Source organism: Arvicanthis niloticus, chromosome 17 (genome assembly GCF_011762505.2).
Source record: "Arvicanthis niloticus isolate mArvNil1 chromosome 17, mArvNil1.pat.X, whole genome shotgun sequence".
NCBI lineage: Eukaryota > Metazoa > Chordata > Mammalia > Rodentia > Muridae > Arvicanthis > Arvicanthis niloticus.
In genome coordinates this window covers 33,551,844-33,565,021 of record NC_047674.1, presented here as the reverse complement: position 1 = coordinate 33,565,021, position 13,178 = coordinate 33,551,844, and the positions used below count along the sequence as shown (strand labels likewise).

Below are 13,178 nucleotides of genomic sequence, written 5' to 3'. Positions count from 1 at the left end.
CTCCCTTTGGTAGTTCTGAATGCAGTACAACACAAAATCACAGACTTTTAAAACACAAGGAGGGTCTGGTTTGTTCTTTTTTTTTTTTTTTTTTTTTCCTGTGTGATTTTTCTTTGCCACTTCAATGTCTAGTTCTCAAGTGTGAACTTTCTAGAAGTCAGTGTCAGGCCACAGTCATAAGGCTAGACCTGTCCTTTCACAGGGCTACTGAGATTTTATACTATAGCTTTACAACAGTTGGTTGGCGCTGAGTGAGTTTAATAAAATTATTGAGGGTAAATATTCAAATGTGGAAGCCATTTGCCTAGAAATAATTGAGGATTTCCTTTTTAATTTAGTGGTGTAGCTCAGTAATAAAGAACTTGTCTAATATTCACAAAGCCCTAGATTCAATGCCCAAGTAAATACATGTACACACGCACATGCATATGTATGTGTGCACACACAATTTATTGGCTTTATAAGTACTTTTAGAAAGAATGCAAGATGACAGGAACCTGAGGTTTGCTTTACTTATACAGGAGTTAATACACAATTACTAGATCCATAATGCCATAGCGAGGAATGAAACAGAGGTTGGCTCGGTTTGTAGAGAAGGAAGCAGAGACCAATCATCATATAGAAGAAGCAATATTAGGAAAGAGAGCCTCAGGACCTTGGAGACCATGGGCAGACCTTGAGGTGGGAAAGACAACATTAGGAGGGACTGTGCATCATATCGGATAGGAAAACCCCACATGACATGACAGGGCCTTGAGATGGGAGAGCACAGTAGGCATTCTGATAGCAGCTGTGCACAGCATGACCGGGAAGCAAGCCTTCAGAGAAAGAGCCCTTGCAGAAAGGTCATATTTTTAACTACTATAGTTTTGGACTCTGGGGGCTTGCTCTACCCTTCCCCCTGCAACCCCTCCAGTCCAACCCTACTGAGGTCAAGACACAAAGTACAAGTGGTCATGGCTCATTTCTCCAGACTGCACCTCATAGTGACTGACATCTTAGAATGGTGGGCTGGTGATCTAACACGTAGTCCCTGGAGCATTTCACACAAGTACTTCTTTTAAGTTATGAAGGAGAGTTACCAGACGTGAAGAAGCTAGAGATGTAGCTTACAGGTTACATACTTGCCTGGTATTAAGGCCTAGTAAGGTTTACATCCTAACATCAAAGGGGGAGAAAAGGCATGCCATCCATTTTGTATCATTTTGAAGACATAGTTACAGTTTTCCAACAGTGGTATTAAATGAAAAAGAAAAGAAGAAAACAAATGCCAGCTTGGTCATTTTTTCTTGTTTTCAGACACTAAGTGGCAAGAACTCAACCAGTTAACGGTTGACAGGCAACAAAAGCTGGAAGAGTCCTCCAATAATCTAACCCAGTTCCAGACCACAGAGGCCCAGTTAAAACAGTGGCTCATGGAGAAAGAGCTGATGGTCAGTGTGCTCGGGCCCTTGTCCATTGACCCAAACATGTTGAGCACACAGAAGCAGCAGGTCCAGGTGAGTGTTGCCCACGCACCAGCTGGGATGCAGCCCCTTGACATTGCAAGGCAAACGTTTGCAGTGTAAACACGTTAGTGCCACCTTCTTGCTGTGTGACACATTGTCTGAAGCAAGGGTTTCAGAGAGCTGCAGCAGTGAGGTAGCCACCACCATGGTCTCCCTGAGCCAGCATATGGGGAAGATCCTCTATGTATCCAGTCACATTGTGGTTGTTGCATAGCCATTAAATTGACCGCCGGCGTCTCTGAAGGATGAATGGATCAGCCAAGTGGTGTTGATGTTTGTGTCCTTTGAAGCTTCATTCATTTTGCTAAAGACTTGTAAGACTCACAAAGTAAGTCCTGAGCAAAAGGCAGAGCAAAGGGAAGGCAAAGGCAAAGACTGAGGGAGCAGAGGGACAAAGCACATTAGGTAAATCTTAGTCATCAGAGAAGCCCATGGGGGAAAGAAAATTCATAACATCTAAGTTGGGCACAGTATCTTGAGGTATGTGGTGGCTTCAGCTGAGTTTCTACTAGGCAAGCAGTGGCTTCAGCAGGGAAAAGCATCTCATTTCAGTCAAATGTGCAACCAGGACCCACCCAGCAGTTTAAAGTTACATGTTCTAGTTCATAAGTTCATAATGTAAAGGAAGCCAAGATGAGAAGATGAAAAGGAACTATCTGGACAAATACTTGCTTGTAGTCTTAGGAGTCTGAAATGAATAGGTAAACAAATACAAAAAATAGATAAAAATATAAGTAAAAGATTACACCACAAGGAGGCATCTGGGGGTCATTTCTGTTGACAGTCACGATGAGCGTCAACATTCTGAGCCATGAGATTTTATATCTAAAACTTGTATAATAAGGATTGTAAATGTCAGTCCACTATTTAAGGAAAAAAAAAAAAAAAAAAAAAAAAAAAAACTTTTATAAGCCTAGAGCACTTGAGCATAATAAACTGTCACCTGTCACCGCTGCATTTTCCTCACTGGAGAATTGAGAGGATAAAGCCAGTGAAGAGAAAAGCATGATCCAGGCAAGACAAACATGGTGGTGGCAGTGTGAGCCCAGTAACAGTGTCTCATGGGAATGAGCGTCTGCCCAGACTAGAGCCGATATCATTCTTCTTAATCCTTTGAAAGATAATTGTTAACTGTGAAGCAACAAGGATCTTAAAATTAGTGTCAGATAACCGCACTGTCCTCAGAAAAGTCAGAAACCATTAAAACAGAATTCAGTTCCAGACACACTAGAGAGAATGAGCGCCATTTCTCTATGTTTGGATGCTTAAATTTATGTTTGCTGGGGCTGGAGAGATGGCAGCAGTTAAGAGCGCCGGCTGCTCTTCCAGAGGTCCTGAGTCCAATTCCCAGCAACCACATGGTGGCTCACAACCATCTGTAGTGGGACCCGATGCCCTCTTGTGGTGTGTCTGAAGACAGCTATAGTGTACTCATATACCTTGAATGAATGACTGAATTTATGTTTTCTGTAATTAATTATACAACCCTTTGTTTATTTTTCCACGGTTAACGTAGATTCTGCTGCAAGAATTCGACACCCGAAAACCTCAGTATGAACAGCTCACAGCAGCTGGCCAGGGCATTCTGAGCAGGCCCGGGGAAGACCCTTCTTTAAATGGGCTTGTAAATGAGCAGCTGGTAGCTGTGACCCAGAAGTGGGAGAACCTAACAGGACAACTGAGGGACAGGTGCGACTGGATTGGCCAGGCTATCATCAAGAGCACCCAGTACCAGGGCCTGCTGAGAAGTCTCTCAGGTACCCTGACTGAGCTGGATGACAAATTCAGCAGTGGCCTCACCGCGGGCACACTGCCCGATGCCGTGAACCAACAACTGGAGGCAGCCCAGAAGCTGAAACAGGAAATAGAGCAGCAAACACCGAAGATCAAGGAGGCCCAGGCGATCTGTGAGGACCTGTCAGCACTGGTCAAAGAGGAATACTTGAAAGCAGAACTGAGCAGGCAATTGGAAGGCATCTTAAAGTCGTTTAAGGATATTGAGCAAAAGACAGGTTGGCCTCTCTTCTTATACACCTGTTTCCTGGTCAGAAATCAGTACCCCGTCTTGCTGTTTCTGAGCTCTTGGTGATAATTCAGAACTGCATGGAGCACAGAGAGCAGTTCCGTGGCCGTCTAGACGTTCTGTACAGATGAGACAGAGATGTTCTGCACACGGTTCACACACCGCAAATGCTTTAAGTCTGGATAGTCTCAGTTGCTTTTTTCTTTTTAAATGCAGAAACATCTTTGCTATGTTAAATTCACAGAAAGGGTTATAGAAATGTGTAGAGAAATGTGTGGATTTCTCTGTTCCTCTCTCACAAGTAGCAGCGATTCTGTGACAAGCGGGCCGGCACTTATTAAATGCAGTGGGTTGGATGAAGGGTATTGCCGAAGAAGGACATGGCTCGGTGGTCTGTTCTGTGTCAGAAGTCCTGATAGAGTCTATCCCTTGCCTCTGGTCATATCTGATTTGTATTTTAATTGGCTCTGTCTTTATATTGACTACACCAACCATTTGAGGCTTCTTTGACACCCAGACAGCATAGTGTAGTACATAGAATCTGTGTGGGTGGTGTCCTGGCTTGATCTCAGAGTTGGAAGTACCTGGCAAATGACGTAAACCCCCAGAATAGGAAGAAGTCAAACAAAAGGAGTAGAGGTTGTATTTGATATGAAGCAGGTTACAGACAGCACACATAAGACCTGTGCAGGTTCAAACCAGACAAAATCACAGCATTGAGGAGGGGAAGTGAACACAAAGTCTCACCCTAACCAAGAAGCATTTGATACCTGTTGGGAAATGGAAAGTCTATTTTCTACCAGGGAGTGTTACTGGGTTTAATAACACTCCAGGGGAGGACCCATGACTAGGCATAGTTGGTCTACACAAAACAGACTCAGATAGATAGATAGATAGATAGATAGATAGATAGATAGATAGATAGATCTCTGTGTATTTCATATTGTTTTAATATTTTTTATCTTACTGATTTTATGTTTTTCTATTTTGGGGGGTTTTGTTTTGTTTTGTTGTTTTGAAACAGGGTTTCTTTCTGTAACTTTGGCTGTCCAGAAACTTGCTCTACAGACCAGGCTAACTTCGAACTCAGAGATGTGCCTGTCTCTGCCTCTTTCTCCCAAGGGCCAGGACCTTCCAGTTGCTTATTTTAGTTTTTACTATTTTTATTTTAGGGAGAGAAGGAAGAACTCGAAGTTGTATGGGTGGAAAATGTGGAAAGGATCTGGCAGGAGTGGGGGGGGGGGGGAAATGTAATTACAGTGTATTTATGATTAAAAGAAGCGAGTGGGTGGTTGACAGTGCAGAGCTGTACTGTGGCTGATTGGTCATCCTGACGTGGTGAAGACAGTCTGGGAACAGGCCTAGTGTGCTGTGTGCACACCTTGTACCTTCATCTTTATCCATTTCCATGGCCTCTGTTTTTCCTCCTCATAGCTGCCTTCCTGCCCCAGAGGCCTCTAATTGTTCTTATGTCTCCTTTTTTCCCCTGTGTCAGTAGCTCAAGTTCGCTTCCAGTGCTAAGGGTCTGCTTTAAGATAACGTATACCACCTTTTGGAGGTTTTAGTTGTTTGATATTATTTTTTTTAATAGTTAATGTTAAAAATCTTAAAATGTTACATCTTTGGTGTCACTTTCAGAGACTCATGTTCAGCGCCTCCAGTCAGCCTGTGCGAGCTCTCACCAATTTCAGCAGATGTCTAAAGACTTCCAAGCATGGCTTGACGCAAAGAAAGAAGAGCAAAGGAACTCTCCCCCGATATCCGCCAAGCTGGATGTCTTGGAGTCGTTACTTAGAGTGCAGAAGGACTTTGGCAAAACTTTCACTGAGCAGTCTAACATTTATGAGAAAACCGTTGCAGAAGGTGAAAACCTGTTGTTGAAAACACAGGGGGCCGAGAAGGCAGCCCTGCAGTTACAGCTTAACACCATCAAAACCGACTGGGACCGATTTAGGAAACAGGTGAAAGAAAGGGAAGAGAAACTGAAAGACTCGTTGGAAAAAGCCCTCAAGTACAGAGAGCAGGTGGAGACTCTGCAGCCGTGGATAGACAAATGTCAACACAGCCTGGAGAGCGTGAAGTTCTCCTTGGATCCCGCGGAGACCGAGAGTTCCATCGCCGAGTTAAAGTCCCTGCAGAAGGAAATGGACCACCACTTTGGTATGCTGGAACTGCTGAACAACACAGCCAATAGCCTGCTCAGTGTCTGTGAGGTAGATAAAGATGCAGTCACAGAGGAGAATAAGTCACTGATCCAGAAGGTAAACGTGGTCACCGAGCAGCTGCAAAGCAAGAAAATCTCCCTGGAGAACACGGCCCAGAAGTTTAAAGAATTTCAGGACATTTCCAAAGACACCAAAAAGCAGCTTCAGGACGCAAAAGAACAGCTAGAAGCCCATCACTCCCTAGGACCCCAGGCGTACAGTAACAAGCACCTGACCATGCTGCAGGCCCAGCAGAAGTCACTGCAGACCCTGAAGCATCAGGTAGACTCAGCAAAAAGGCTGGCTCAGGACCTCGTGATCGAAGCCGCCGACTCAAAGGGAACCTCTGATGTGTTGCTGCAAGCAGAGACCTTAGCTGAAGAGCACAGCGAAGTGAGCCAACAGGTGGACGAGAAGTGTTCTTTCTTAGAGACTAAGCTCCAGGGTCTCGGCCACTTCCAGAATACCATCCGAGAGATGTTCTCTCAGTTCACAGAGTGTGACGATGAGTTAGATGGCATGGCCCCAGTGGGGAGAGATGCAGAAACCCTGCAAAAGCAAAAGGCATGCATGCAAACCTTTCTGAAGAAACTGGAAGCCCTCATTGCGAGCAACGACAGCGCCAACAGAACCTGCAAGATGATGCTAGCCACTGAGGAGACCTCTCCTGACCTTATCGGAGTCAAAAGGGACTTAGAAGCCTTGAGCAAGCAGTGCAACAAGCTGCTGGACAGGGCAAAAACCAGAGAGGAGCAGGTAGACGGAGCTACTGAGAAGCTGGAAGAGTTCCATCGCAAGCTGGAGGAGTTCTCGACTCTGCTCCAGAAGGCTGAAGAACACGAAGAGTCCCAGGGCCCCGTGGGTACGGAAACCGAGACAATTAACCAGCAGCTTGACGTGTTTAAGGTAGGGAACTTTTTCCTGAAGGTCTTTATTGTTAAAAGCTGTTTCTAATTAGTATGGAAAGGCAATTTTCTGTACGTTTGGTGGTTGTTACTTTTACTGTCTAGAATGACTGCATATAGCATAGAAGCCTGTGTGAGTATGTGATATGTGCAGCCTGAAGCCCAAATGAGTATATATGGTTATAATATTCAGGTATTGCAGTTCCAAGCTGACTTGAGATGGGGTCCCCATAGGAAAAGGCCTAGATGGTGTCACGAAGCCAGAGTACTTGAGGAACTTCCAAGCAAGCATCAACTTGAACTCAGTGGGAATCATTTCAGATGCCGTTTATAGCTAACACCTGAGGTGACCAGAGCTGTATTTTGAATGGCGCTTCAGATATTTGTCTCCCAGCATTTTCTTTAGTGGTAAATTATGGTGTTTTTCTATTCTGTTCCTCTTTTTAAAGGTGTCTTCTCATCTCCCTAAATTTAATTTCTTCTCTAAGCATGTTTTCTTGTGAAAGTTTATATTTTTTAAGGCAGTATGCTGCTTCATGTTGTAATCCCAATTTTTTACAGATATTCTGCCCCTGCCTGATGAGATTAGACGTAAGTTGTTTTTGATTGGAACAAGCCATGTCCACCACTTGCTAGCCTGAGTGGTACTTAATAAATGGAACATTACATTAAAACACTGGCTGTTTCAGTGCCTTTGGCTTTGGCCCATTTATGAAAGCTGAAGGTGTATCATTGATGCCAAGCACCCTCAACAGAGCGTTAGCCATTTGTCGTGTGTATGTGTGCACCACAAACCTTTTGAAGTTGTCATGGGTCCTGCTCTGTTCATGAGATGCATTTCACTCTCCGTCAAAGACTGGTAGAGGGGTATTGCACCGCTAACACATAGAGGATAAAGGACAAGCAAACAGAACCCGGGTATGGAAAACCATATATACTGGGTTCTCAACGTAAACCATGAGAGACTTTGTGTTCAACTTTCAGGTTCAGTTGTTTCCCATGGGGAAAATGGAAGGTAAATGGACTTCCAAACTTTTTTGTTGTTGTTACATCTGATACACAGTTTCCTTTGCTTGTCTTTAGCAGTGGGGCTTCAGTAAGTGAACTCTGGGAGATACCTTCAAACATCTGTTGCCACTGCTTGCTTTGGGAGCATAGTCTCTTCTGGGCTGAAAAAGCTGTGATCCTAGGGACCAGAGAGATGCAGACATAGATGCTGTTTGTGTGTACCCAAAAAATGTAATGATGTCAGCAAGCAACAGGCCTGCACCTTGGGTTCACTCTGTGTCAAATACTTTCTGGCATCAGCCATGTAAAGTAGATGCTGTTCATCCCTCTCTCCTCTTATACAGGCCAGTGGGTGTCGGTGGTTTGCACAGGGTCACACAGGTGATGACGTCACAGCCCATAGATTTTGATGAGAAGCATAAAATGCCTTACACCAGACCTGATGTTGCCTCTGGGAAATTTTCCTATCGTCTTTGTTGTAGCCTGAGTTATGGGCTTGATAACAAGCCGCTGCTACTGTTCATTTTACTTCAGAACATCAGGAACACCCACTTAAAAACAGTGTTTTTGTAAAACAGGCCACCAGGAGGGACTTGAGGGGGATATGTGAAGCTGCAGAAGCCCATGTGGTATCCATGCTGTGAGGGTTGTGATAGTGAGCATCCCAGTAAGTGTACATTCCAGTGAGTGAGCATCCCAGTGAGTGTGCATCCCAGTGAGTGTGCATTCCAGTGAGTGAGCATCCCAGTGAGTGTGCATCCCAGTGAGTGTGCATTCCAGTGAGTGAGCATCCCAGTGAGTGTGCATCCCAGTGAGTGTGCATTCCAGTGAGTGTGCATCCCAGTGAGTGTGCATCCCAGTGAGTGTGCATCCCAGTGAGTGTGCATCCCAGTGAGTGAGCATCCCAGTGAGTGTCCCACTAGTGGGGTGGAACCAGACAGCTTGTCAGCTTTGTGGGCTTCTCTATTAAAGCAGCAAATGATCTTGCTTAAAATGCAGATCTTAATTTAGTTTCTTTTAAACTTTGGAACTTTAAAAAAAAAAATCAGTGGGATAATTTGCATGGTGTGAAAAGCCAGTCATTATAATTTTTAAGAATGAAACAGAAAAACACTATTTTATAAGCTTTCAAATATAATCTAGTTTGACATTAAACTGCCAAGTAATGTCATGGATAAACTCCTGTGATGGTTTATCTCAGTATACCAGGAGCTGCTTGAGGGCAGGACTGAAACTTAGCAGATTGTTAATTACCATGACTTGCCAGTGGGGAGCCCATTATTCACCCCCCCCCCCAAGGTAGATTTAAGCACAGATTTCCCTGCCTCCCAAACAGAACTGAAGAAAATGCTGTTAGCAGTAACTTTGTTTCCTTAAAAAGGACAAAATTTATATATGGTTGAAATATCAATTCAGTGATAATCACTGAAATCTTGTTACTCTGAATCAAATATTCTGATTCACCGTCAGTCAAAGAAAGATTGCAAAAATTTGACCAAGAACGGATGCTTCTTCAGTTAAAACTATCTATCTATCTATCTATCTATCTATCTATCTATCTATGATTTCCTGGGCTTTACCGGTTCCGAGTCACTGGATTAAAGTCTACAGGGTGAGGTCCTTTTTCTACCATTGGGAATTCAAGGTATCTTCTTCCTTCCATGCTTCTCTAGTGTTGCAGTTCAGTTCTGCTGCCCAGTGTGATAACTGTACAGTCTGAAATCAGAGTCAATCACATCTATCGTGCAGGAGAAAAGAAAGCTGCTGTGTCCCTCCCGAGTCCTGCCTGCAGAGTTCTGGCTCAGGGTTGATTTTAAATGGAAGATACATTAAATAATATAGATGCTCACTTTTTTTTTTTTTTTTTTGCTAGCTAGCTAGCTATTTATTTATTTATTATTTTATTTATTTATTGAGAAAGGTCTAACTGTGTCAACCAGGCTGTCCTGGCATTCTCTATACAGACCAGGGTGGCCTCTACCTCACAGAGATCCGCCTGTCTCTGCCTCCTGGGTGCCAGAACTAAAGGCGTGCACCCCCATGCCCAGCATGCACATTTTCATTTATCAAACACTTACGTAACTGACTATATAGTATACACAGTGGTCCCTGTGATGTCATTAGCAGCCAATCAGATCCTTGCATCATCATATTGAACTGATTTAATTTCCACAAAGAGCAAAGAAACTAGACAACCTGAGTTGTCTTGACATGGTGTCGCATCTCAGCTAGAATGGGATCCTTACTCTCTCTAGACCATGGCAAAATGATAGAAAATAAAAACCTTCCCTCCGGCCCTGCTTCCCACTCTCTCTGGCTTCTCTGCTGCCTCTGTTGTCATTCATTTTGTCCCTGCAAGCATCACCCATACAAGTGGATATGAACTGGCAGCTCTGTTTTCAAAATGGAGAGAACATCTCAGAGAACAGAGAGTTTTTAAGTGAAGTTGAAATCAGAGACAGAGGCCGGAACATGTTATTATACTCTAACTACTTCAGTCCAGGTGTAGGCATTATCTAACCCAGGCATTATTTAAATATTGGGCAAATAAAATGCAAAATATCATGGTGCCAGAGAAACCAGGTCAGAACATTTATGCACAGATTTTTCTTTAAAGATGTATTTACTTATTTAATGTATATGAGTACACTGTAGCTGTCTTGAGACACACCAGAAGAGGGCATCCGATCCCATTACAGGTGGTTGTGAGCCACCATGTGGTTGCTGAAAATTGAACTCAGGACCTCTGGAAGAGCAGTCAGTGCTCTTAACCGCTGAGCCATCTCCCCAGCCCTGCACAGATTTCTTAAACTATTGATTAAATAATCCCCCAAAACAACTACTGTGATATCATCGTGTTTTTAAAGGTAAAATTAAAATGTCCAAAAAATGTTTTAATGGTATTCATGGTTAGTAGAGATGAAAGACAAACAATTTATTCATTTTTGTTGAGAACAAGGGGGGTTGGATAACTCTGTTTTAGGAGAGGTTTGGGGTATGGGACACAGAGAGTGGACTGGTTTCTGTTAATGTTAGCCAGCAGGCTGTGCACCTTCCTTCAGTCAGGATTTTTAAGGTGAAAATACTTTCATAGTGAAAACTACATAGAGAAGTGGGCTGATAGCACGGTCACATTCTTTAGCCACATCGAAGCAGCGTTTAGGTTTTTAGAATGAAAGAACTCTACTTCTGGTGGGCAAGACCAAAGTCTCTCCTCCCCGTTCAGAGATCCCACCTCCATGCCTAAGATAAGGAGTATTATCAGGACTCCGTGCCCCGATGCCCCCTAACTGGGTCTAACAAGTGGCTGCCCACTCTCCTCCATCACATAAGGAACCAATACTATGAATCTGGAAGGACTGTCACTGGGACTTTGAGGTCTGGCAAGATGGTTACACTAGTAAAGACCTTTGCCACCAGGCCTGTGTCCCAAGTTCCATAGAAAAAGGGGAGAACTAACTCCTACAAGGTGACCTCTGACCTCTGCATGCATGCTATATCGCATACTTATTCTCCTCACCCCGCCTCTTACGATCTATAGTCGTCACAATGGCAAGATTGCATTGTTTCTTCTATCCCTGTTTTGATACAGATGTTTTCAGGTTCTGCCTGGCTCTTGTTCTCTGAAGGAAATTGAATAGAGTCACTCATGCATCTGTTGGTTTTGCTTGCTTGGTGGCCTTTAAAAAGATGAGCTTGTCGATATCTCGTGTATTCATCTAGGAAGATTTCTACGTAGGTTACCATCTACCCCTAGAAAGCTCACTAAAGGTGGGGCAGATACGTGCTCCTATTGCCACTGTCACCGTGCAAAAAACAGCATGTGCTTCTTAAAGCGCCTAAGCACAGCTTCAGACACCAAACCTATTCGGGGCTTCTCAGTGCATTCCCTTTGTGCTGCTACTTCCGGAATTACTCTCCAGTGAAACAAACAGCTACCGCATACTCAGGCAACTATGCTCGAGTGCTACAGTCATTGGTGTGACGGTTATCAGCTGAGAAACTGTAGAGCACCCCCAGTTTTCTTTAGCTAACAGCCTGTCTGCCTTAGAAAGAACTGTAAAAATCACTGGCCTTTGCCTGAGGGTCGCTTTCTCATCAAAGCACAAAACTCCTATTTCTCATTATACTCTTACTCAGATTTCAGGAGCTGTTGGCCAAATGAGGACGTGTTCTGCTTTTATAGGCGCTACAGCATGTGTTTACATTTTCTCCACTCAGTGGTGTAGCGAATGCAATGTCGATAGCCTTTCAGGTCTAAAATCTCCATGTTTCAGGTTGTATAAGGTTAGCTTTTTATGACTTCCATAAAGTGATTTGTTGCCCTTGGTAATAAGATTACTTGCAAGAACGTTCCTTCGAGAGGCTATTACTTGAGAAGTATGAAGTGGCAGCAGTTGCGGTTGTTGAGTTAGCTCTGGGAGTTTGGCTAGATCGTCTCTAGACATGACAAGGGTCCGTTCGATCTTGAAGACGGCATTTGGCTTTATGTGTGAGCTATCAGTGGTGTTGACAGCTTTTAGGGAAACCCTCTTACCAACTGTATTTTTCTATCCCGAAAATGTGTGTGTGCTCTCAGCATTCACAGTTAGTGTTTAATGCGGCATAGTGTGTGTCCTGATCTCACCAGCAGCGGGCACTATCACGAGTGGAGCAGAACATAGAACATAAGGTGAAAGTTGGGTCAACTTTTGATCATAAACTTGACCTTTTATGTTAATCTAGGTGTAGCTTTCCGTGTGGTCTCAAGTAACACGTATATGTACATTATTGCCAGACATCTCAACATACTACAAATAATACAGTAATTAACTCCAGCCAGAATACAATAAACTGAAATTACAAAGATGATAAGAATTCACACTTTCACGTAATCAGCTAGCGCACATTTTTCCGTGGTGCTTCCTGCCTCCAAACTGCACCGGGCCCGTTTTATTGTCTTTATTTCCCATTAAGCTTTAAGATGGGGGTGAGTACGTGATGTTGTGATGTCATCCCCTCCCCCTCCCTGGCGCTCACTTTGAATGCTGGAGTTTAGTAATGAATTATCTATGAGGTGTTTTTACAGTGCACTGCCTCTCTGGAGCTAAGTTTACATGTTCTGCTTAGCCTTTCATAAGGCTGGGATAATACCATGCTAATTGTTGTGTTTATAAAAAGATAAAGAGAGGAGGAATATGTTTTGGTGGATGTGTGGTAAGGTATGGGGGGAAGGGGGTGCCTCCGAGGGCCTGTGCTGAGGTATCCCTTCCCCCTGAGAAACCAGCCACATGATAGTATGGTGTAGAATAGAGTTTATTCAGGGCATGAGGCCAGAGAGGGGGGTGGGGGAGTTGAGAGGGTATTAGAGACAGGGAAAGACAGAAATGGGGGGGGGGGGGGAGTAGAGCCAGCCATGAGAATGTGGAGAGAGATGAGGAATGGGGGTGGGGAGAGGGAGCAAGAATTCAAGAGCGAGAGAGCTGAGGGGGAAAGCTGACCCTTTTCTAGTGTGTCAGGCGTACCTGGCTGTTGCCAGGTAACTATAGGG

General features: G+C 44.0%; 1 protein-coding gene across 21 annotated transcripts in view; it reads left to right on the top strand.

Annotated features, from left to right (window-relative positions):
• The window catches only part of Dst (dystonin), a 385,515-nt gene that overhangs the window by 299,591 nt on the left and 72,746 nt on the right, over positions 1 to 13,178 (top strand). For all 21 annotated transcript variants that reach the window (XM_076915117.1, XM_076915116.1, XM_076915122.1 and 18 more), the window contains 3 exons: positions 1,300 to 1,499; positions 3,025 to 3,520; positions 5,170 to 6,641. In XM_076915117.1, the coding sequence (XP_076771232.1) occupies positions 1,300 to 1,499; positions 3,025 to 3,520; positions 5,170 to 6,641 (2,168 nt within the window). The remainder of the gene's footprint in view (positions 1 to 1,299; positions 1,500 to 3,024; positions 3,521 to 5,169; positions 6,642 to 13,178) is intronic.